The sequence below is a fragment of the Mastigoproctus giganteus genome, chromosome 11 (assembly GCF_048544385.1).
Source record: "Mastigoproctus giganteus isolate SK-2022 chromosome 11, ASM4854438v1, whole genome shotgun sequence".
NCBI lineage: Eukaryota > Metazoa > Arthropoda > Arachnida > Uropygi > Thelyphonidae > Mastigoproctus > Mastigoproctus giganteus.
In genome coordinates this window covers 60,103,239-60,129,394 of record NC_143585.1, presented here as the reverse complement: position 1 = coordinate 60,129,394, position 26,156 = coordinate 60,103,239, and the positions used below count along the sequence as shown (strand labels likewise).

Genomic DNA, 26,156 nt, shown 5'->3' with positions numbered 1-26,156 from the left:
TCACAATAAACTAATCACAGACGACCTTCATATGTATGTCGTAATAGCGTCTGACACGGCTTCTCAAGAAATAAAGTAACCTACATATGTGGCCACGCTGGCCACATATATGCAACATAAAAAAAGACTTTTTTATGTCGCATATTTTAAATTTTTAACGAAAAACGATAACACTGACATTACAATATTTATTTTAGAATTGCTAAATATTTTTTGGCCCCTGGTTAATTTTTTTCTTAAACTAGCTGGGCAGTCAACATGTTAAAGGTAGAAGCAAGTGATTAGCTGTTGGGTAAAATTAATGTGCTAAAATAACCACTGGTGATCCAGCAAACTCACTAATCTGGCACCCCACAGGTCCCAACGCTGCTGGATTAGTGATGGTTGACCCGTACTAACACACAAAGCTGTGCAGAGTTTCTGCATCAATGCAGATGTACAAGGTGGAGATGGGCTTAGGCCTAGGAGCCACCCTTGATACAGGTAAAACACACACACACACACACCCACCACTTACGTGCTGACTGGGCTAGCGGGGGTGGGTAAAGTGCCTGCCTGGCAACCGAAAGGTCGAGGGTTCGAATCCCGCCTCGGACTTGGATCAGAGTAGAAAATGCAAAAACCTTGGGAGGTGCAATATGGCCACAGAAGCCGATGCACCAACAGCTAACAAAAAAAAACCACTTACATTCTTGGACTTCTTTCTTAATGAAGAAAGGAATGTCTTCAAGGAACTGCGGTTATTTTGCTGTGTATAAATTAATATATATATATTTTGAGAATATACATAAAATTGTATGTAAATAAAAATGGAAAAAAATGGAATGTAATAGTACCACAAATAAGATCAGGGAGGCCAAGGCTGTGTATGAGAAAGCAATGGCTAAGAGAGCAAAGAATAGGGACAAGAAATTTTTCATGTATGTGAATACAAGGAAGAAAAAAGGCAAATCAGATCGGTTCTTTGTGCACTGGGTGTGGAAAAGTCTTAGACAACTCAGCTGATGATGCGGATGAATTGAACAGTACTTTGCATTTGTCTTTACTGATAAAAGATGTATTGTATGAGTGAGGCTGAGCTATATGAAATTAATGATGTCATAATTACAGATGATTGTTTATTAGAAAAACTTTTTAGCATAAAGGAAAGTAAGGCTACTGGAGTTTATGGCACAAACCTTGTAGTTTTGAGGGAGACCGCCAGGGAGTGTACGGAACCATTGAGGTTATTTTATGAGGGCATCTTTGAACTCTGGGGAGATTCCTATGGATTGGAGAAGTGCCAATGTATTGCCAATCCATAAAAGTGGTTTTAAGAGTAAAGTTTCTAACTATGGACTGACTGAAACTACAGACAGTCTGACTTCAATGGTAGGAAAAATCTTAGAAGCAATGATTGAGTGCAATCCAGGGACATTTAGAGAGAAATGGCATTCTGAAGGACACATGGTTTTGTTAAGGGTAAATCATGCTTAACTAACTTAATAGGCTATTTTGACACAGTTACTAATGAACTGGATTTAGGGAATAATTTCAATATAGTTTATTTGGATTTTAGCAAAGCATTTGACTTGGTCCCTCACAAGAGGTTACTGTATAAACTTGAATAGGTTTGGATTAGTGGTAAGATTCTAAAATGGATTGCTGTGTGGCTGCAGGGCAGAAGACAGAGGGTTGTGATTAATGGATATTCTTCTGATTTGTGTAATGTCAGGAGTGGGTCCCTCAAGGATCAATTCTTGGAACACTTTTTTTTTTTCATGAAGGGCGTGATGTCAAAATTTGCAGTGACGTAAAGGTTGGCAGAGTTATTAATGATCAGTGCCAAGCAGTGCTCCTTCAGAATGACTTGAACAGACTTGAAAGATGGTTAGAGAAGTGGCAGCTATGTTTTAATGCTGCTAAATGCAAGGTCTTACACTTGGGGAATAGCAATCCACAAATATTATATACTTAGTGGGGTTGAATTTAAAACAGTGGAGGAGGAAAAGAATCTGGGAGTTAAATATGGGCAGATAGGACATTTTCTGAACAGTGTAAACAGGCAGCCAGGAAAGCCTGTGATGTCCTATCAATGATATCACGTTCTGTAGAGAGGGAGATTATAATCCCAGTGTATAAGGCAATTGTAAGACCACATTTGGAATACTGTGTTCAGGTATGTAGACCTCATCTGAAAAAAGACATCAAGCTTCTTGAAAGGGTCCAAAGATGGGCAACTTGAATGGGGAGATTGGCAGGTGGATGACCGTATTTGGGAAAAGACTGATTATGTGGGTTAGGCAAAATTCTAAAAAAATTTGCCCTGCTTTCAAATTTTGCCTAGAGAAGTCTAGGACGCTTGCAACCCACAGCTTGAACTCCCCTGCATTAAGCAATTAAAAAAAAAAAAAAAAATCACTACGGCCTAGCACACAGTATTTTGATTAATATCATATGTAGCACATAGCTCATTTGACTGTGCCCTCCTTTCATAGAATTGTAAAATGTGATCATCATCATCAGCCATTTTCAATCCACTGCAGGATGAAGGCCTCTCCAGCAACTTTCCAGTTCCTTCTGTTTTGAGCACTGGCCATCCATTTACTACCCAGAAACTCATGAATTTGATCTATCCATCTCCGCCTTTGTCTTCCAGGTTTTCTTCTAGCTCCTCTTGGATACCATTCTGTTATTTTCTTAGTCCATCTGTCATCATGTCTTCGAGCTATGTCCTGCCCAAGACCATTTTAGTTCTTTAGTTTTGATAAGAATGTCCTTTACTTGAGTTTGCTGCCTAATCCATGTGTTTCTCTTCTTATCTAACAGTCTGATTCCCAATATAATTCGTTCCATTCTTCGCTGTGTAGTTCTCAGCTTCTCTTCCATTCTTTTGGTGAGTGCCCAAGTTTCACTTCCATAAGTCATGGTGGGGAGTATACATTTGGTTCATTATTTTACGTTTCAGACAAACTGGAATATTGCTCTTCAGTATGTGACTATATTTCCTGAATGCTATCCATCCAAAATTTATTCTTCTCTTGACTTCCAGCCATTTATCATTATTACAGCTAATAACCTGTCCCAGATAAGTATATGACTCCACCTTTTCAATTACTGCTCCTTCAATCATTATTTCCCTTTCTGTGGCATACTTGTTCATCATTACTTTTGTTTTAGCCATATTCAACTTTAGTCCAAAATCCTTACTAGCTGTGCATAACTGATTAAGATTTTCCCCTATTTCGTTGGGATCGTGGCTAATGACCACAATGTCATCTGCAAATCGTAAATGGTTTAGGTACTCTCCGTTCACATTGACTCCTTTCTGCGACCAGTCTAATCTTCTGAAAGCTTCCTCAAGGGCAGCAATAAACAGCTTCGGAGATATTGTGTCTCCTTGTCGAACTCCTTTCTCAATTTTAAATTTCCTACTGTCTTTGTCTAGTCTAATAAAGGAGGTAGCACTCTCATATATTTTCTTCAAAATCATAATATATGGGGTATCAATGCCTTGTCTTTCCAGTGCCCGAAACATTGCCTTATGCTGTATGGAGTCAAATGCCTTTTCATAATCCACAAATGCCAGGCATAATGGTGTTTTATATTCATTTGCTTTCTCCATTAGTTGTGATATTACATGAAGGTGATCCATAGTTGAGAATCCTGTCCTAAAGCCAGCTTGCTCTTTCGGTTGATTCTCATCAAGTATTCTTTCTTTCAAAATGTGATATCTAAACATAATATAGGAATTGATTAACAGTCTTCTGTCTCCTTCCCCCTCCCGCACAAAGAATCAGTTTTGCCACTGTGATGCACATTAGATTTAGGAATGATCTTCTAGACTTCTGTGTGCAAATACACTGGAGTTAGCTGATCTACTGTTTCTGGTGATATGATCTACCAAAATTTCTCTTATTTTTCCCTGGTAGATATTATCAGGGAAAAATATAAAGAAACATAGAGAGATTGATCTTTGATTGCAAAAAATTTTATGAGCATTTTGATTGTATAAAACCTGCCATTGTGATGAGAAGTGTTTCACTACCTGGTGGACTGTACTTTGTACTTGGCCAGGCAAAATGGAGTGATGTGAACTGTATTGCCTATCCTCTCCGGACTGCCCCACCCAGTTTACACAAGTTGAACAATGATATTAATGGGCAAAAAAAGAGATAGCACATACAAGACTAAAGGTACAATTAAGAAAGTACAAGTATAACCACCACTAAATTCAAGTCACCATTTTGTAAGCAATAAATATTTTTTCTGCAGGGTCAGCAATAAATATCTTCTTCACTATGCAATACCAATGTCGGGTTAAGTGAAAACATAGATTATATAAATTTTTCATGCTCAGAAAATTTAATTACAAGTGAGTAATTAATATTTATTAACAAATTAGTAAAAACATCCATTAACAAATGTATTTAAGCCAAGTCTACAAAGTTCCTGCTAAAGTGCTTCTATTAGAATGAGCAGCAGCCTGGAAAGCAAGCTAATGGAGATTTCCAGGACTGTTGAGAGTCATAGTGACAAATAAATACATGGCCTATGTTAGGATAACCAATAGTAGGAACAGGTACATGTATACTTGCATGTATACCAATGCTAGGAGTATAGTTAATAAATTTGATGAGCTTGAAGTGCTAGTCAAGACATCAAAGGCAAATATTGTTGGGATATCAGAGACATGGTGTCACACAGATATAAGCAGTGCAGAATTGGAATTTGGGGAGTACAATGTGTACAGGAAGGATAGACAGGACTGGAAGGGAGGAGGGGTTATGCTGTTAGTTAAGAAACACAAAATCTGAGGAAGTGCATCCAATTGATATTGGTGAACAATGTGGTGTTGTCTGTTTGGTGTGAAATAAGTACTGGGAAAGGAAAATTGAGAGTAAGTGTGTGTTATAGGCGTAATGAATCTGATGAGTATAATGAGCAATTGTGCTGAGAAATAGTGGGCCATTAAATCAGAATGTCTTAAATGTTGGATTTTAACTTTACAGATGTTGATTGGAACTTGTGGGTTGGTCACTTGCACACTAGCAAGACTTTTCTGGATTTATTGGATGACTGTTTTCTACAGCAACATGTTTGAGAGGCAACCAAAAGGAGTAATACTCTTGATCTGATTATCAGCAGTGATTATTCATGCATTAAGAATTTGCAGATAAAGGAACCACTGGGTGACAGTGATCAGAATGTACTAATGTGGGAATTACTTAAAAGATGTAACTACCATCAATGCTAAAGGGAAGGGCTTTTGCTTTCGTAAAGGTGACTACAGAGATCTCAGACAGTTTTTAAATTCTGTACAGTGGATCCAACCGATGATGTTACCAACTTTGAATTCTAAATGGGAAGCCTTCAGGGACTTAATTTTGGAGGCTACTAGGCTTTTCATTCCAGCTAAGAAATACTGTTCAAGGTTTAGGCCTAAATGGATGTCAGATGAATTAATGAGGCTCATGGCAGAGAAGAAAAATGTATGGGATGTATATGAAGTATCAGGTGACAGAGAAGCCTATGGCAGGTATAAACTAGTCTGTAATCAAGTCACAGAGGAGGTTAGACAGGCAAAGGCAGATTACGAGAAATCTTTGGCAAAGCATGCAAAGAAAAACAGCAAAGAGTTCTTTACTTATGTAAACTCTAGAAGGAAAGGGATGAATCAGATTGAACCACATAACATAGATGGGTTGACTATTGATGATCATGCTCAGGTATCTGATAAACTGAATGAGTATTTTGCATCTACATTCATACATGAGGAGTTATTCAATGAGGGGAGTGCCAGAAGTTTACCAAATGCTAACAGAGAGCCAAGTGATTTTGTAATAACTGAAAGCAAAGTGGAGGAGAAATTGTTGTAATTAAATATAAGGAAGGCACCTGGAGTGGACGATGGGATCTATCCAATTATATTAAAGGAGGCAGCAAAGGAAGTAAGTAAACCCTTAGCCATAATTATAAGAGCTTCCTTGGACTCAGGAGAGGTTGCCATGGACTGTGGAGGTGTGCAAATGTATCACCAATTCACAAAGGGGGTTCAAAAAGTGACAAGTAACTACAGACCTGTTAGTTTAACTTGTGTTCTGGGGAAAATAATGGAATCACTGGTTAAAGCATTGCAGGATCATCTAGACAAGACTGTAGTAATAGTTAAGACAGCATGGGTGTGTTAAAGGGAGGCCTTGTCTGACCAATTTGATTGGATACTATGATGTGGTCACAAAGGAACTGAATGCCAAAAATAATTTTGATATCATATATTTGGATTTCAGGAAAGCTTTTAATACTGTTGCACATGGAAGACTGCTGTACAAATTGGAGAGGTATGGCATTAAGTGCAAGTTACTGCAATGCATAAAGGGATGATTGAGTGGGAGACAGCAGAGAATGGTAATAAATGGACACTGCTCTACGTGGACTAATTTTATTAGTGGAGTCTCCCAGAGTTTGGTGCTGGGCCCATTTTTGTTTTGTGTATTTATCAGTGATATTGATGAAGGTATATCAGGTTTAATGACAGTATAGACAGTATGCTACTCCAGCTGAATCTAGATAAGTTGGGAAAATGGTCTGAGAAGTGGCAACTGAAGTTTAACACATTGACAAATGCAAAGTGCTGAATATGGGTAGCAATAACCGAAGAGAAACGTACCAACTGTGTGATACTACACTCAGGGAAGTAGAAAGTGAAAAAGACTTGGGGGTAATTGTGCAGTCAAATATGAAGTTTCCTGAGCAGTGCAGATGGGCTGCCATGGCAGGTCATGGATTATTTTAATGATATGTAGGAATTTTGCTAGCAGGGACAGGGAGATGATTATCTCGTCAGGCCACAACTAGAGTACTGTGTAGAGGTCTGGAAGCCTCTGGGTATTGTGCGTACTTGTTACTGCTGCTAGTTACATTTTGTAACCACTAAATTAAAATGTAATTGTTTATTTTAAATTGATTTATTTTATATTTTTTTAATCCTTCATCCTATAAAGCTTTATTAAGTAAAAATGATTTTAATATTTAAGCTGAGCTATGAAACACAATGTGGGGAGAATAAACAGACCATGTTGAATAGGAAAATGAAAGTTAGGGAGGGGGTGAAAACTTCTCTGGGAAGACAACATTGTGACTTAAGAATCTGAATGCAAACAAGAAAATGCTATCTGCCTTTTCATAGAGGGAGGATGGCATTTTAGGCCCAATAAATTTAATTGATCTGCCACTACTCTGGAGGGAGTGGTGGTTGAGTTCCAACGTCTGTGTTGCCATCAGCCATTGAGATCAGTCTATTGTGTTTAGCTGGTTTTTGATTAAAATTCAAAATTGAGGGGAACTTTTTAACTTGGATTACTAATTATTTGTATTGTTTTTAATAGACTCTCATTCAACCATCTCTGGTTAATCATTCTGTGCAAACATCATTATGGTTTTCATTCTGTGCAAACATCATTATGGTTTTCATTCTTCTCAAAACCATTTGTTCAGATACAGCTCACATGGGTATGGGCTTGGCACACCCAGGGTCCTGAGCTGGATATCATCATTCTTCTCTTTCTTGGTGATTCCCTTCTACTTTGACTCTCTCTCAGGGTAACTCGGGAACTTTTTTTTTTTTTTTTCCTGGAGCAGCATAAGCCTCAGGCTTCCTTGCACCATATGGCTATTAATAATAATAATACATGCTTCAGCAACATTGAGCACTTTATCATTTTATATATTTGTAGCATTTTTATGCATTTTAACAAAATTTGATGTTTCTTTATTCCACAACAAAATTATAACAATTCTCTTGCACACAACAGCAAAATACATAATGTCTAGCCTAATTTTGTGTAGGCTAATGAAATTGTACAGTATTATAGCAGATATTATAAAGGAACTAGTTTATCTGGCAACTGATAATTAACATTGTTTGTGCTAATTAATCAGAAACCCATCGTGATCTTTTTGGGTATACTTTGTACGTAACAGCTGCATTGTATTTTGTAACTGATCATTTAGTTGTTAATACAAAATACTTTAAAATTGCAGAAAAAGGAGATATAGCAGAATCAATCAAACAAGGCTTTTTGGAAGTAGATGCTGATATGCTGAAAGGTGAGTGCTAAGTTTATTCAGAATATATTCCCAAAAATTTACTAATAGCATTCCTTGATTTTGGTTTTTTTTTTTGTTTTTCAGATGAAAATATGAGAGATGAATTAGCAGGCACAACAGCTGTAGTTGTATTACTGAAAAATGGCAAAATATACTGTGTAAGTATTTTTTGTCTAATAAGTGTTAGTAAATATCTTTACCTATTGCTTATTATTATTATTATTAGTGGTTCATAACCTTTTTAAGCCATGGCCCAGATTGGAGTAATAGTTTTGTCTCACAATCCATGAATTGCAAATTAAATCACAAATGAATAAACATAATAAATGTAAGATTTTAATTAAATTAAAAATATTCACATATACATACATTTGATACCTTTTGAAAAATTTCCTTATTTGTACATAAGGAAATTTTCTAAAGGTAAAAATGCATAAATGCAAATGTAAAAATGCATAAAAAAAAAAAAACTGCTTGTAAATGTGAACCTTGACTCAGCACAATCTTCGAAAGTTCTTCAAATCACAGTTTTAAGTTTGAAAGGCAACATCTTAAATCATCTTTTGGCTGTAATCGCTTTCATAACTTGGTTTTTGTAATTGCCAGGACTGAAAAACCTGATTCGCACACATATGTGGTAGTAGTAGTAATAGAGGCATGTGATGCAAGAAATCAAGTGTATGAGCTTATGTAGCATCAGCCAGGAAAAAAAAAAAAAAAAAAACCCCCCACATATCCATTCCCTCTAAAAGTTTGTCCCTCTCCTCCTTGAATTTATTTAAGCTATCAACTTCCACAACAACAGATGGAAGTTTTGTTCCAGCAATTAACCACCTGCTGGCTAAAGGCAAATTTCTGCACATCTATTCTACAACTGTTTTCCTCAATTTGAATTTATCCCCCTCAGGTTCGTAATCTGAGCAAGCAGAAGAATCCCATCAGAATTCAGCGTGCTGAACCCATTCAAGGCTTTATACACCTCAATCAGATCACCTCACAGGTGCCTAGTCACCAGCTGCAGCAATTTGCAGAACTTAAGCCTTTTGGCAAGAGGATCCCTTTGTTCCCCTCACCAGTTTTGTTGCCCTTATCTGTACACGCTCAAGCAAATCTACATCCTTCCTAAACTGAGCCCTTCAGACCTGTATGTAGTACTCAAGGCATGGCCTGACCATTGCCTTGTACAAAGGGATAATCACCTGCTTTTCCCTACTAGCAAAATCCTGTATATCATTGACAATACCCCGTGACCTGCTCTGGCAGCTTGTCTGCAATGCTCAGAAAACTTCATATCTGACTGCATGATTACTTCCAGGTCTTTTTCATTTTCTCTGCCACCCTAAGTGTAGTACCACACAGTTGGTACATTTCTCTGGAACTACTTCTACTCATGCAGTATTTTGAATTTGTCAATGTTAAAACTTCAGTTGCCACTTCTGAGACCATCTACCCAACTTGTCTAGATCCAGTTGGTGTAGGATACTCTTTTTACTGTCGTTAACAACTCTGCCAAGCTTCGTATCATCTGCAAACTTGGACATTAAACCTGATATACCTTCATCAATATCATTGATAAATATAATAAACAACACTGGGCCAAACACCGAACCATGGGGTACTGCACTAATAACAAGTCCACGAAGAGCAGCTTCCATTGATTACCACTCTGTCTTCTCCCACTCAGCCACTGTCATCATTGTAGCAACTTACTGTTAATACCATACTGCTCCAATTTGTACAGTAGTCGTCCATGTGTAACAGTGTCAAAAGCTTTCTTGAAATCCAAATATATGATAGAATTATTTTTTGCATCCAGTTCCTTTGTAACCACAGTGTCAGACAAGAATTTCCCCTAACAAACCCATGATGTATCTGAATTATTACTGCAGTCTTGTGTAGATAATCCTGCAATGCATCTTTAACCAATGACTCCATTATTTTCCTCGGAACAGAAGTTAAACTAAATGGTCTGAAATTGTTTGTGTCATCCTTAGATCCCCTTTTGTGAATTGGGGATACATTTGCACATCTCTAGTCGGCCCAGAGTGCCAAGCGAGTCTAAAAGTGAATCTCAAAGTGCCTTCTCTAGAATTAGCTGTTTTCAGGGAATTTAAGTGTTTGTTTACTAAGTTATTTCTTTTCAGCTCTTCTCAATAAAGTAACTTTTCAAAAAGAAAGGAAAGATACCTTTCTTCTTCCTGTATATAGAACTAATGTACATAACACACTAACCACTAATCTCTTCTTGCTTGGTCACTGGTGGCACTGCTCCTTCCTCCACGTGGTGGGGCTGGTAACCTGTGGGATAAGTTATCCTCCAGGGCTAAAAGGAGCAACCATGGATTGCAACAACTACCCAGCACTTGAGCCCAGACACTCATGTCATGACATGAAACCGAACGTGACTCATCCCAATCTAAGAGACTACGCAAAAACGAGAATGAACAGGAATATCCAACATTCCTCATATTACATTCTCTTTCATCCAAACCTATGAGTGCCCCTTCACCATTTCTAATTCAGAAATGGTTAGAAAGTGTGGCTGGTTCACCGAAAATGTTGAAAACACTTTGATCTGGAGATCTACTAGTTGAAACAGCTAAACATGCTACATTAAATAGCTCCAAAAGAGTAATAGAGTGGGATCTAATGAATGTCACTGAAGATGAGATAGTAGAAGAATTACAAGAGCAAAAAGTCGTTCAAGCTAAACGAATAATGTTCAAAAAAGATGGTGAACTTGTTCCCACTAGGAATATTATTCTAATGTTTAGTACACCAACATTACCATCATGTGTGAAAACCAGATACCTTAACTGCCGAGTACGTCCCTACATTCCCAATCCAATCAGATTTTAAAGTGTCAAAAATTTGGACACTCACAAACAGTATGTTGAGGTGACTCCATCTGCCTGAACTGTGGCTCCAAAGCCCATTCACAAACAGACTGCACTGCAGAAACGCCACAGTGCCCAAATTATAAAGGCCAGCATCCAGCGTATTCAAAAGCATGTGAACTCTGGAGGGTAGGAAAAAAGATCCAAAAATACAAAGTTGAACAAAAGGTCACCTACCAAGAAGCTAGGAAGCAAGTTATCCTCAACATGGCAAAAATTACCTATGCTGCAGCAACCAAAAAATATCAATCAACTGTTACACAAACGACAGTCACAGCATCCCCATTCATTTCAATTTCCGATTGGGCTCGATCAGTGCTTTCGTCCCCACAACCACCATCTACCAAACAATGTAAAGTAACTTGCCCTAGCAATACTCCGCTAACAGTCCCAACTGCAACTGATACTGTGCCAGAAACTGCAAAATTGAAAGCATCAGTGGCAAACATTGCAGACCAACCATGTTCAGGAAATATGGATATTGATTCTGGTACCCTGCAAGAAGAGGCCATTTTAGATTTACATGCAGAAGACGACTTGGACATTGTGTGCCCTGCCTTCCGGAAAAAAGAAAGGATGAAACTAGATAGATTTCAAAAAGGCTGGATACAAAAAACAGACAGAACCATCTACAACTTCTAAAACTAAATAATGCAGAACATTATACAATGGAACTGGAGAGGTCTACAAAGCAATATTTTTGATATTTATGATCTAATCAAACAGCATAGTCCAGTTATCATGTGCCTGCAAGAAACCAATGTAACTCCACAGGTGACTCCAGTGATTAAAAACTATATTATCTGCCAACAAGACAGAAGCAGTACTAACTCAACAAGAGGTGTAGCCATAATTATTGACAACAAGGTTCCTACAAAACAGATCCCTCTGCAGACCACAGTAGAGGCTGTAGTGGTATGTATTGTTTTGAGTTTTAACAAAAATTTACTGTAAAAGGGCTGGAGGATCTTATAAAGCAACTTCCATCTCCTTTCATTCCGCTAGGAGATTTCAATGGGCACCATCCTATTGGGCACCTGTGGGGATCTCCCAAGATAGACAAATGAGGAAAACTCATTGAAACAGTTCTTGATAACCAGAATCTCACATTATTAAATACTGGTGCTAACACTTATATTCACTTTCCCACCAGAATATCTACTGCCATAGACCTATCAGTATGTTTCCAAAACTGTTCCCAGTTATTCAATGGTTAGTTTTAAGTAATCCACTGAATAGTGATCATTGTCCGATCATTTGAAAATTGCAAAAAAATAGAATTTCACATATAGCTAGCCACATAAAATGGAAATTTACCAAGGCAGATTGGAACAAGTTCACCAATGCAATTTCCTTTGATGATCAAGTCATCAAAAGCCAGCCTATTGATGATGTTACTGACCACATTACTACACATATAATAACAGCTGAAACCTGCCCTATACCCAAAACCAGAGTTGGTCCTCATGGACATGCCAATGTCTGGTGGAATGATGCATGCCGTGATGCCAAAAAAGGACAGAATAAACTATGGAATCTATTCCGTAAGAACCCAACAACTGACAACCTGATAAATTTTAAGAAACTTAAAGCTAAGGCACGTTACATGCAGAAAAAAGTGAAAAAAGATTCTTGGATCTCGTTTGCTTCCACCATTAATGAAAATACAGAGAGCAGAAAAATCTGGAACACAATCAAAAAGCTGAATGGTAAATCTCACCCAGAATCAACATCTATTATAAGTTGGAAGAGTAAAGATTTCTCCTCTCCAATAGAAATTGCAAACGCCCTAGCAGAATCTTTTTCTGAAATCTCTGCCACATCCGCATATGAGTCAGCCTTTAAACAGATAAAAGCCAACGCAGAAAACTATAAGCTGACCTTCAATACAGTGGCATCTCTTCCATATAATCGATCTTTTACATTACTCGAACTAGAGAGCTGAAGGTCTGAAGGCATAAGCTATATCATGCTTAAACACCTAAAGAAGAAAGCTCCGAACTCATTACTAATATATTTCAACTGGATATTCTCTGAAGGCTACTACCCTCTTTCTTGGCACCACTCAATAGTCCTAGCCTTTGCTAAACCTGGAAAGAGTCAATCAAATCCACAAAACTGTCGGCCAATATCTCTTAGTAGTTGCCTTGGTAAGACATTAGAAAAAAATGATTTGCACTCAATTAGTATGGTACCTAGATCTTATGATCTAGGTACCATAAGGAACTCTAGATCTTGTGATCAAGGCAGAATCCAACATGCGGAATGCTTTTATCCGTAAAGAACATCTTGTGGTCTGCCTGGATATAGAGAGTCTTTGATACCATCTGGTGCTACAGCATTCTTCAAAATCTGTATGCCACAAGACTCCAGGGTCAGCTACCACTAATCATACAGAGCTTCCTACAAAACAACCTTTCGTTACTGCAATTCTCTATTCCGCACATTTGTCCAAGAAGAAGGGGTTCCACAAGGATCAATTCTTAGTGCGACGCTCTTTGTAGTTAAGCTAAACAATGCAACAGAGAACATTCCAGTTATGCCGATGACCTTACAATATCCTGCCACTTGCAAAATATGCACTCAATCGAGCGTCAGTTGCAGCTCTCAATAAATAAAATACAATCATGGGCATCCTACATGCTATCCACTTTTGCAAAAAGTGTCAGCTCCATCCAGATCCTGAACTAAGGTTAGGAATCCAACAAATACCACTTAGCAACGATATCCGGTTCTTGGGACTAGTACTCGACACTAAACTTACTTTTCAGGTGCATATAAGGCAATTATGGACCCAGTGCATGAAAATGAATATCCTCAAAGTTATCTCTTCCACTGCATGTGGAGCCGATCGCTTCACACTTCTGCACCTATATCGAACCTTAATAAGATCTTGTCTAGCCTATGGAGCTCCAGTTTATGATTCTGCACGTAAGATAACATTGGCTTGGCTCAATCCAGTCCAACATAGTGCTCTCAGGATTGCCTCCGGAGCTTTTAAGACATCCCCAGTACAAAGTTTGTATATAGATGCCAATGAGCCTCCACTAAATCTTAGAAGAAAAGTATTGCTTCTTAGCTATGCAGCCAAATTGCATAGCCTCCCTTCTCACCCCATCTGGGCATATCTCTTTGAATCTCAGTGGGAAAACTTATACAGAAACAAACCGAACGAAAATAAACATGCAAGTATCCGGCTACAAGAGTTAACAGAAGACTGGAACATCTATCTTGGAAATATATCTCAAGCTGCAGATGCAGTACAAGCACCATGGGCAATGTATATACCTCTTTGCATTAACTATTTTCTTCAGTGGGGAAAACACTATTGAACCACAATCTTAGATAGTTACATGCAGCTCATGCATTGCCCAATGCTTGCAGTCTCCAAATATATACAGGTGGCTCCCAAACTGATATATATGCAATATATATTATTGCATATATATCAGTAAAATATAAGGCACCTGGAATAATCAGTCCTACCACTGTTTCTGTCTGGTTACCACTTGAATGCAGTGTTTTTACTGATGAACTGTATGCATCTGTATGATGAACTGTATGCCATTTTAATTCTAAGTGAAAGCCTATCAGCTTTCACTCAGAATTAAAATGGCTTTAAATGTCCTTAATGATCCTCTAAACACCAAGATCATAATATGCACACTCTAAGTGTTATGAATGCCCTACGGAATAAATCAGAATTTCCATCCACTTATCCCACAAATTAGATCTCAGTTATATCACCTCAGCGAAAATAAGCAGAATGTCACATTTTGCTGGATACCCAGCCATGTTGGAATTCCAGGAAACGAGCATGCAGATGAAGCAGCAAAACACCCAGTTTGCTTCAATTATTCTGACTACAAACCAATCATACAGCAGATGTGCACCGAGATATGGTCTGAAATGTGGCATCACCAAACAGGGAACAAGTTCCTTCAAATAAAACAATCCACAACTATGGAGATTCATTTCCCGATTAAACAGGCAGGAAGAGGTTGTGCTTGCAAGAGCACAAATTGGCCATACACACCTAACACCTATTTTTACTGATAGGTAAAGATCCTCTACTTTTCTCGCATTGTAGTTCCACGCTTACCGTGAAGCATATTATCATTGAGTGTCCACATTACCATTCAGCTAGAATTGCATGTTTCAGATCTCTACTAAATTCACAAAAACCACTGCAACTAAGACATACTTGGAGAAGATGCCAATTTATCAGAATTGTTTATTTATCTAAAAATGATCAATGTATACAACTACTTCTAGACCCATCTCTAATGTATTGATGAACACTTGAAAGTAACAGGCGCAATTTGGCCATAGCAGCCCTTGTGCCAATAAATCCCACTACATCTCCAGTCCATGGGGACTTACCCTGAGTCCAAGGATGCTCTCATAATTATGGCTAAGGGTTTGCTTACATCCTTTGCTGCCTTCTTTAATCTAACTGGACAGATCCCATCCACCCCAGGTGCCTATTTTACTTCAATTTCTCCTCCATTTAGCTCTCAGTTATTATAAAATCATTAAGTACCCTGTTACACTTTGATAAACATCTGGCATTTTCCTCTCTTAATAACTCCATGTGTGAATGTAGGTGCATAATACTCAATCAGATTATCAGCTAACTGAGCAGGATCATCAACAGTCGAACCATCGATATCAAGTGGACCAATCTGATTCATCCTCTTCCTTCTAGATATAAGTAAAGAAATCCTTGCTGTTTTTCTTAGCATCCTTTGCCAAAGATTTCTCGTAATCTGCCTTCGCTTTGCCTATTCTCCTTTGTGACTTGATTACAGACTAGCTTATATCTGCCATAGGCTTCTGTTGCCTGATAATTTATTTGCATCCTATGCATTTTTCTTCTCTGCCATGAGTCTCGTCAGTTCATCTGACATCAATTTGTGTGTAAATCTTGAACAATATTTCTTAATCGGTATGAAAAGCCTATCAGCTTCCACGATTAGTTCCTTGAGTGCTTCTCACTTAGAATTTGCTGTTGGTTACATCATCAGTTAGTCCCACTGTACAGAATTTAAAAACTATCTGCGACCACTGTAGTCACCTTTATGGAAGCAAAAACCCTTCCCTTTACCCCTGATGGTAATTATATCTTTAAGTAAATCCCACATCAGTACACTGATCACTGCCTTCTAGCGGTTCCTTTATCTGAAAATTCTTAATGTGGGAATAATCACTGCTAATAACCAGATCAAGAGTATTACACATTCTCTGATTGCCTGTCTTGAACATGCTGCTGCAGAAAACAATCATCCAATAAATCCACAAGTCTTCCTAGTGTGCAGGTGACCAATCCAAAAGTTCCAGTCAATGTCTGGGAAGTTAAAATCCTGCATTATAACACAATCTGATTTACTGGCCCATTCTATTTCTCTGTACAGTTGTTTGTTCGAGTCATTAGAGTCATTAGGCCTGTAACACACCTTTCGTTTTTGCTTTCCTTTCCCAGTGCTTATGTCACACCAAACTGACTCAACATTCTTCTCTTTCTTGGTGATTCTCCTCTCTCTCAGGGTAACTCGGGAATTTTTTTTTTTTTTTGGCTGGTGCAGCATAATCCTCAGGCTTCCTTGCACCATATAGCTAATAATAATAATAACATTGCACTGTCCATCTATATCAACTGGATGCACTTCTTTAGATTTTTTTTTTCCTTAATTAACAGCATAACCCCTCCTCCCTTTCTATCCTCTCTGTACACATTGTACTCCCCAAATTCCAGTTCTGCCTTCTTAATATCTTTGTGACCCACGTTTCTGATATCCCAACAATATTGACCTTTGGTGTCTTGACCAGCACTTCAAATTCATCAAATTTAATTACTATACTCTAGCATTGGTGTACAATCAAGTATACATGTACTTATTCTTAGTTATCCTAACACAGCCCATGTATTTATTTGTTTCATGATGACTCCCAGCATCCCACCATCCAAGCCGCTGCTCATTCTAATAGAAGCATAATAACAATCAGTTCCACCTCTGCCTGCAGCTACTTTTAATCTTTGTCTTTGAATGCTCCCCCCCCCCCTGCAAGCTAGCAGTTGTCCAACTTACCTAATGCTACCTCGATATCATCAACAAATTCTCTTGCATCCCTTCTATTTAAGTGTATCCCATCCCTGTAGAAGCAGATTCTCCTGTTAACAAGCACAGACCATGCCGAGAAAAATTCTACCCCATAATCCCTCCAGGCACAAATTGATTGACTCATCATATGCTGCTCCTATCGTGTCTGGGCAGGATTGCAGACACTTTCAAATTTAACCCTAATTCATGACTTTTTTTCAGTATTGACCTATACTTAAGTAAATCTGCAGATCTCCCGCTCTTAATGTCATTAGTGCCAACATGTACAATAAAATCACCCTTAAAAGTGAGCTCTTAAAAGATATCTGTTCTACAACATCAACTTTTGTCCCTGGCAGACATATCCTGGTCCTATTCCACCTATCCTTTTTACACCATATATTACCCATCTTCCTGACAATAGTCTCCAACAATAACTAACTCCTGTGGGACCAGTGCATTCTGCCTTGGAGATTGCTACTGTGTTGCCTGATGCACAAGAATGGGCTCTGGTGTTGAGCTTGGCAGTTGAGAGCTTGATGGTTTCTCCATTTTAATACCTTCAAGGGCATCTACTTGAATCCTCAAACATATCTAACATACAACTCTCAAGCACCCATCAGAATGCTGAGTTGGTGCCTAATTTCTTGACACTCTCTGCACCTAGCACATGCAAAGACATCCTTGACTAGATCATGTCCTGTTCCAAAGAGTTCTGCAAATATTTCACAAGTTCCACATTTTTTTAGGCTGTGATGCATTGGAGAAACACTCCCCCCCCCCCCTTGGTTTTCTCCTGAGTCAGCACTCCTGCTACTGTGCCCGTTGCTTTGCTGCTCTAGTCTTGGGCATGATATTGAAATTAACAATTAAATATTAATAAGATTAATAAATTTAATTAATTATCAATACTGCACTAAATGCAGTGATACATATTATGCTGTCTGGTTTTACTTTAGAGCTACCTATTTGCTACAATTAAAAATTTATATTCCCTACACTCACTCTATACGAAAACAAGATTCGAATGAAACAAGATGGCTGCAAGATTCGAATGAAACAACTTTTTTACCTATATTAAGTAGTAACCTATAAAAACTGTCTAAAATAAAAATAGTGAGTGTAACTAAAACTATAAAGCTACTTATAAAGTACAGTATAATATGAAAATTAAGTAAATAAAATAGTTAAACACTTATGCTTTTTTGATGTAGAAAAGTTTTAGTGTTTAATTTCCCTAGATTGGTTTTTCCTTTTTTTTTTATTTTCAACCAGAATACACTCAGGGACTCACTGTTTATTAAAATCGTAATGAAGTATCTCATCACTTTACATCTTGATAAGTTCCTTTTACAGATTACTGATATTTATGAAATCGTCATGCAAATCATCAAACTTAAATGGGATTTGCACTCAATTGTATTTCACGATATCTTCTGGGATGTAGCAGTTGAATTCTATTATTAGTTTTCCTAAATATCCCACAACAATATTCTGTGTGTCAATGAAATTAACATTTTCATCTTCAATAAGTAGATTCAGAGTAGGAAATGAAACAAGTCTCCTTTCTTTTACTTTCCTCATCCACAACTTTAGCTTTTCTTTTCTCACTTAGTTCAACAAGCGATTGTTCATGGCCTTGCATGGAGATATTTAGGTTGTTGATTTCAGAAAATGTCTGAAAGAAAGGCTGCTTGTAGCATCCACTTCAACTCAAGTAATCTAGAAACCAGGGGGTGATTTTTCTCTTTTAAAAAATGCTCTATTGCATTGTGTATATACTACAACTCGCTGTAGGACTTTTCCTATAGATAACCATCTGACTTCAGAATAAAACTGTAAATGTTCATATTCAGAGCCACAATCAAAGCACATCTGACTAAAAATTCTACTATTGTGAGAACTTTTTTTTTTTTCCTTCTTTTTTTTTTTTATGAAATTAATTATCTGAATTAATTTTCATTCATTAAGGTTTCCAATTCTGGCAGAAACCTCTTTGAAACTAGATATTTCTCTGTGCAGCAAGCAAGCAATGAAAAATTTTAATATATGGATTAATTTCCATTATTCTGGCACAAAAACTATTATGAACTCCAAGCATTGCCGGTGCACCATCACAACATATACTGAAACATCGATTCCACTTTAATCCCTCATTAAAAAATGAATCCTACCATTTTAAAAATATCTTCTCCAGTTTGTGGTGGGAAGTGGTCTACAAAATAGTCTTCTTCCATATCTTTTATACCAGGATACATACATAGCCATGAGTTGGACATCATTCGATTCATCCAACTGCAAGCTAAAAACCCACTTGTTTTTATAGTTGCAATTAGTTGTTTTTAATGTCTTTTAAAATGTCTTTAATACATGGCACTAACTGTTATCATTTGACAGTGGAATTTGTTACAGTTTCTTAGCAAATTTGCCTCCACAGGTTATATGCACAATGTCAATAGCAGCTGGTTTAATAAGTTTTCTCGTAATGTAATGTGGTGCCTCCGTAGCCAGGTGGGCAGGAACAGCAGTGCATAGCAGACACTTCTTGATCAGACCGAGGTTCGAGCCTGTGACCACCAAATACGGAGGATGCGGAAAGGTCAGGAAATGACCACCGCATATCCCTGGAGCAATATGGCCTTAGTTGCTAATGCTCCTAAAAAAAACCAAAATAACGTAATGTGGTTTCTTCTGCTTTACAATGAAACATCAAGAAACATAATATGAAACTAATGTATCTTGTTGTGTAGAAAAGACAAGACTTGTTTGGAGCATCCAGCTGCTGTAGTTGTTTAATCTGTTATTTTCTTAAATAAAAAAAATGTTTCTTCTCCTGTATAAGTTTGGTGTTTCATCTGAAAATGTCTTAAGTTTGTTTTCCTTCAGTGACTCATTACTAAGAACCTCAACATATCACACACCATGGTTTGACTACTCCACATTCAGTACTGTATGGCGCCTCTGTAGCCAGGTGGGTAGGAGCAGCAGTGAGTAGCACACGCTTCTTGATTAGACCGGGGTTCGAGCCCGTGACCACCAAATACGGAGGATGTGGAAAGGTCAGGGAATGACCACTGCATATCCCCGGAGCAATATGGCCTTAGTTGCTAATGCTCCTAAAAACCAAATAACAAACAAACCGTACTGTATGTGAAACCTGTGTCTATTTACATTTTGCTGTCTTGGAGGGCATTTTAAATTTTGTTATAATGACATCACAGGCTAAAATGCTTTACAATACTATTAAATGTAAATTTAGCACTGTTAAAGTTCTGGACTATTTCTAGTGCCATTTAGCACCAAGTCACAGTCCAGCAATCACTGTTTTAAAGAACACAGCTGGCCATTGTAAATCACTACCACCAGTCCTCGTTGCAATCTGCTCCTTTACTGACTATATTACAAAGTATATTACTGTTCATTAAAAACAAATGTTATCAAAAATCTGAGATGTAAATACGTTACCTGCTGCAAAATCAAAAGGACAATGATACTCAAATTCTGACAAAGGCTAGTATCAGTAGATATTCTTTTAAAATTTGTTCTTATTTCACACTTCTTTTTGTCTTACCACTGTTTGGAAGGAACTGCTAATGGCTGTTTCTTTATTGTTTATTTGGCAGTTGTCCTTTATTATATGAGGTTGATAAAGTTTCTACTCGGCCAGGTGTGCACTCCTTAGCAAACCTTGTTAATAAAGTTAACTGCTGTGGTTTTTGGTTGAACCAATTTGCAATTCTGTCAATTTTCAGTAATCGAGTGGAATATGTTTCATGACCCACTCAAAGACAGCTGGCAACTGAATTTGGGGTTGCGACTCATACATTAAGAAACACTGCTGTATAAGAAATAACACTCGCTGCCATTAGTACAAATACCACTTGTTCTATCTCTCTTGCAATTAAAAAAAAATCAGTTGCATGATATAATGTTTCTTTTTTTTAGCAGGGCAAATTATAATGGATTTTTAATCCTTGCTTGGTGTTCACATATTACTTAGATTTTGAAGATTATTTTAAAATTATTGCATCGGTTAATCAAGTTTTAGATGCTGATCTTTGTTCAAAAGCTTGCATTTATTATGTAAAAGCCACGGTTAAATTTTTCTGTTAAACTGTTATGTGAAGTCTCAGTAAGTTCATATACTTTAGAACTCGGCAAACCTTGTCTTGAACCCACTAGATATGTATTGAAAACAATGTTCATATGAATATGTAGTTATTACATATCTAGCAGGTCTTGAGACAGAAGCTTACTGTTCTAAAGTTGAATAAAAAGTTTGTGAGACAATAGGAAGGAATTTACACACTTTAGATATACAGGTAACCCTCCTATAACACGGTTATTAGGTTCCTGTAAAATGTTGTGTTGTTCGAAACCGTGTTATACAGGACTAAAAAAAGTACAAAAAGGGAGGGGGGTACGTTCCAAAAACTAACAAAAATACACCATTCTGGATTTCGTGTATTTTCTGCTCTCTTTAAAAAATCAGTAAATTTGTTTGTTTTTCTTTTGCTTGATAAATCTTTGTGAATTTCATCGTATGGAACTAAGCATTTTTGAATCTCCCTTTTGAACTTTGGGCTCCTTTCATTCAAGAATCTGCATTCAGAAAATAAGATTCTAATTGCTTGGCTAATTTTATGCCTTCCTGAATGCTTTTTAGTGTAAAATTTGGAAGTTTAGAATTTTCATCTGCAATATCATCTGACTTGATTTCATATAACCTCCTATGCCATTTGCAGCAAATTTGCTACGTTGGCTTCTTTTTCTACCAGTAATTCTCAAATGTCTTCAGTAATCATATCTTTTTAATTTTTTTTAGGATCATCAGCGACTAAGGCCATGTTAATCTGTGTATATTGTCTATAAATTGAGTGTCCTGAGGTAGATTTTGTTTTGCTGGGCGAAAAACCAGAGTTTCCGGGAGAAAAAACCATGCTGCCCGAGCCCGGCCAACCCAGCCATGTTGTGAAAAAGACTCATAAAAATTCCTTCCTTCATCAACAGGATTCGAACTCAGGACTTTTCCAGCCGGTGTGGGGAGGAGGGCAATTCTATGAACTGTGCTACCCACAGGGGCTTCAGTAGTCATATCATCAAAACCTTCCTCTCCTACGGATGTAGCAAGTTCTACTATCACACTGATTCCGTTTTCTACCCGTTTGATCATATTTTCTGAATGAACTGGCTGTGGCCATACATTTTTGCACAACACATTTTAAGTTGACAGTTTTACTTCTTTGAACGATAAATCTATGATTCTGATACAGTCCACAATTGAGAAATGTTTCCATTACTTCAATAGATTTGGAATCAATATTTTCCAAAATCCATTGTAATGATTTTCTGATGGAATGAGTTTTAAAGGTGGATATAATGCCTTGATCTAACTGTTGAATAAGTTGTATTAACCCAGTACAACTGTGGTGGTAGGAACATAACTTCAACGTTTGAATGACTTAAATCTTTTGGATGGCCTGGTGTGCTATCCAATGGTAATAAAACTTTGAAATCTAGATTTTTCAACAAGTACAAGGTCAATAGCACAGAACATAACATGGGAATTTTCCAACAAAATAAAATACACTGATTTCTCAATTTTTTTTTTTTGACTAGTGAGTCAGCAGCAGAGATTCAAAAAGAGTGGAAACGTTGAAAAATTACATCCAACATAATAGCAGGGTTTTTCCCGCACAAAAGCTCAAAAATACCTTGTTATGTGAGGTTTACCGAAATTCTCTGACCGTGTTAGAGTGAAACTGTGTTATATAAGTACCGTTGTGCGAGGATTGACACAATTTATCAATCGTGTTAGAGCGAAACCATGTTGTAGAAGTACCATGCTATATGGGGGTTGCCTGTAGTTATATCATGAAAAGTGAGAATTTTAGTTTCTATTAAAATTTAAATAAAGAATATTATTAAGAAAATAAATTTTAAATTTATTTATTAATGTTTTGAAGCAGCAAGTGACTTCATAAACAGTAGGAAATAAATTTGATTTATTGTGATGATGTTGCATTTGTGCCCATCTATTTGGTTTTCCAGGAGCCATTTGAGTTCAGTGTTATGCTTGCATTTTTATAACTTATTCCACTACCAGAAGGCTGTATCTCATGTTGGGAGGAGACTTCTTGGGTCAAATATCTGACAAGTTTGTAATTGTCCATGGTATTTTTGGTTTGTGTTCCAAGGTGGTAAATTTAATATAATATTTCCTGTGCTCTAAGATGCTGGTTTTCAAAAGCTAGGGAAGTAAGGCTTTTGAAAGTGCACTGATGGATCTCTTCAATCAGTCCTCTTCATAGTCATAAATGCCTATTGACAAATTTTGCTTCACAGAAAATATGGCATGCATGCCCTGAATTTACTGTGGAGGATTTGTCAGTAAGCATTTGCTACTATGGAAAGGGCTGATTCCTGTGGCTTCTGTCCTTCCCCCCCCCCCTCACCTTTGAAAGGCAGTGACAACTTGACTGGGTAGAGATATGCAACATCCATTGCCAAGCCATCATCAGTAAATATTAGTTCTGGTGTGCACACAAGACCAGCATTATCAGATGAAGATAACACAAGTGTCTCTGGTTTTGGTGTATTTGTACATTCCATTAGTTGTGTTGGGTATGGGGTTCTACTCTCAACCTTAGCTTAGTAGTCTTAAGAAGACTCCACCATTTAGAAAGCAATTAAAATTGATGGCAAGTCAACCGCAACTTCTCTTCTGATCTTCAGTTGGTTTGGATAGAATGTATCATTGTAATAATCTTCTAACAGAATATATCACTCTAAAGAAATACCAAATGCATTTGCAGAACATTTTCCCATTAACGAGCAGTGAATGCATATTATAAATAATAGGCATTCACTGCTGGTAAATGGGAAAATCTTTCGAAAGACTTTAGCCTTTTGAAAGACTATAGCAGTAGTAGCACCATGAGCTTATTTCCTTATCACTCACTTTATGATGTTTTCATAAAGTTAAAGGATCTTAAGTGGCTCAACTAACAATACTGTTGGTTCTGATGGCATATTTATCTCAATAGTTAAACAAAAATGTGTGGCATTCCTAGTTGATTTTTTTCTACCAGATTCTTTCTGAAAATTCCTGTCATGGCCCTTGTGCTGGCCTTCCTCAAATCTAGAAAAGGTTGGTTACATCCACATAATTACCAATCAATTTTTTATTTGCTAAAATAGTCGACAATCAGTTTGAGGCTTCTTGAATCACCATCAGTAATGAGCAAAAAATCAATATGAATTTTAAAAGAAAAAAAAAAAGCGTAGCTTTTTGGCTCCTGTCGTTAAATTTGAGGTACATGCATCAGAATTCTATCATTAAAAAGAAGGTTACCTGGTCATGGCATTGTTGAAGTACCAAAAACTTTTGGATATCTAATATTTATCAGATATCCAATACACCCTCCTCACCCACAACACACCACTTTGATCTTTAAGAATTCACATATGCATTCCCTAAGGACACTATTTATAGTGGTTACTTTCAGTTCTGTTATCAAAATACCCCTCCCAGTCCTTCCTTTAACCAGTAAGGAGGAATCTTGCGGGATTATATCAGTGCCACACTTTGTTATCAGAAACAATCAAACAATATTAGTGTTCCTACTACTGTTGAAAGTATATCACATCAGAATTATTTTTCATCCAATTGGTTGTATGATCATGTCATAGTAATTCATCAAGTGGGTCAAACAAGACTTTCCCTTAGCAAATCCATGTTTCAATCCATTTAGTATATTATACTTCTCAAGATGATCTTATAAAGCACCTTTGACCATGGATTCCATGACCTTTTCTGCTATTGAGGTTAAACTGGCTGGTCTGTAGTTATCCACCTTATTCTTATCCCACTCTCCTTTCCTTCAGAGGTGTGAATTCAATTCCAGTTTACAATGTCTTTCTCAAGCATTCTTCAATCAAGGTTGTAGTTAGGCAGTATCGGGTGGCGGGAATAGGATTTTCCCCCCATAAATTTACCAGCCTGCACAACAAATAAGTCAGCTTATGAATGTGCATTTGTGCAAACATACTATACAATGGTGCAATATGACCAAAGTTGATATGACTAAAACCACCAGTCCCCCCCCATCCCTATGCATTAGTTAGATGAGCTTGGGGTTATCCCCCTGAGCCCAGCAATGACCTGTGATTAACCATAAAGGTTTAGTATACTCTTTAATAACCTCTTTCAATATGAATGGGTAAATGCCATCAGTAGTCCACTTTTAAGTTCATTAGTTCTGTTTAACTGTTTACCTGGACATATTAATTGACTTATGCCTCAACTTCATGAAGATTCTGCCAATTTCATTTTCTGGCAAGATAGTGTATCTCTTCACTTTTGTGTGGGAATATCTCAAAAAATATCTGGTCGGTATGTACCTCTGGATCTAACACCACATGACTTCTTTTGAAGCTTTGTAGAGGCTGCTGTTATTTGTATCACCATTGTCAATGGATGTCTGAAATGCAGAGCTGCTGAGGCAGTTGTATAAGTTATCACAAACACCTTGAAAGGTTATGAAGAAATGGGAATATCAAATAAATGTTTGTCATGTGACTTGTAGTTATAGGAAACTTCCAGAAATTCTCTTGTCCATCTGTGTATGTCCCAGCAACAATAAATACCAAGTTTTTATTTATTTTATATTGTAGTTTTATTTATTTAAGTTTTTATTTAAGTGGTTTTTTGTTAAACTGTTTCCTTTTTGAATTACTCTGTACATGCCCTAAATCTGTTTTGAATTTTAATCTTTCAGTTTTGAATTAAACAATTCATATAGCTCTGAGAATTATTTTTGTTGTACTTAGGGAAATGTTGGTGACTCAAGAGCAGTTGCAAGTGTAGCTGGTCAAGTTCAACAGTTATCATTTGATCACAAACCAAGTAATGAAGCTGAAACTAGGCGAATTGTTGCTGCAGGAGGCTGGGTAGAATTCAATAGGGTTAATGGTATGTGCACCTTCTCTTTCTTTATAGTTTTTGGTAATTTATTGTATTTTGTAAGATTTTAACAGTTATTAGTGGTAAAGATGGGAAATGTATCGG

At 37.2% G+C, this 26,156-nt stretch overlaps 1 protein-coding gene across 3 annotated transcripts in view; it reads left to right on the top strand.

The window, feature by feature from the left end:
• The window catches only part of LOC150078039 (putative protein phosphatase 2C T23F11.1), a 157,742-nt gene that overhangs the window by 79,991 nt on the left and 51,595 nt on the right, over positions 1–26,156 (top strand). For all 3 annotated transcript variants that reach the window (XM_090384333.1, XM_090384332.1, XM_090384334.1), the window contains exons 4-6: positions 8,023–8,088; positions 8,173–8,246; positions 25,919–26,060. In XM_090384333.1, the coding sequence (XP_090240459.1) occupies positions 8,023–8,088; positions 8,173–8,246; positions 25,919–26,060 (282 nt within the window). The remainder of the gene's footprint in view (positions 1–8,022; positions 8,089–8,172; positions 8,247–25,918; positions 26,061–26,156) is intronic.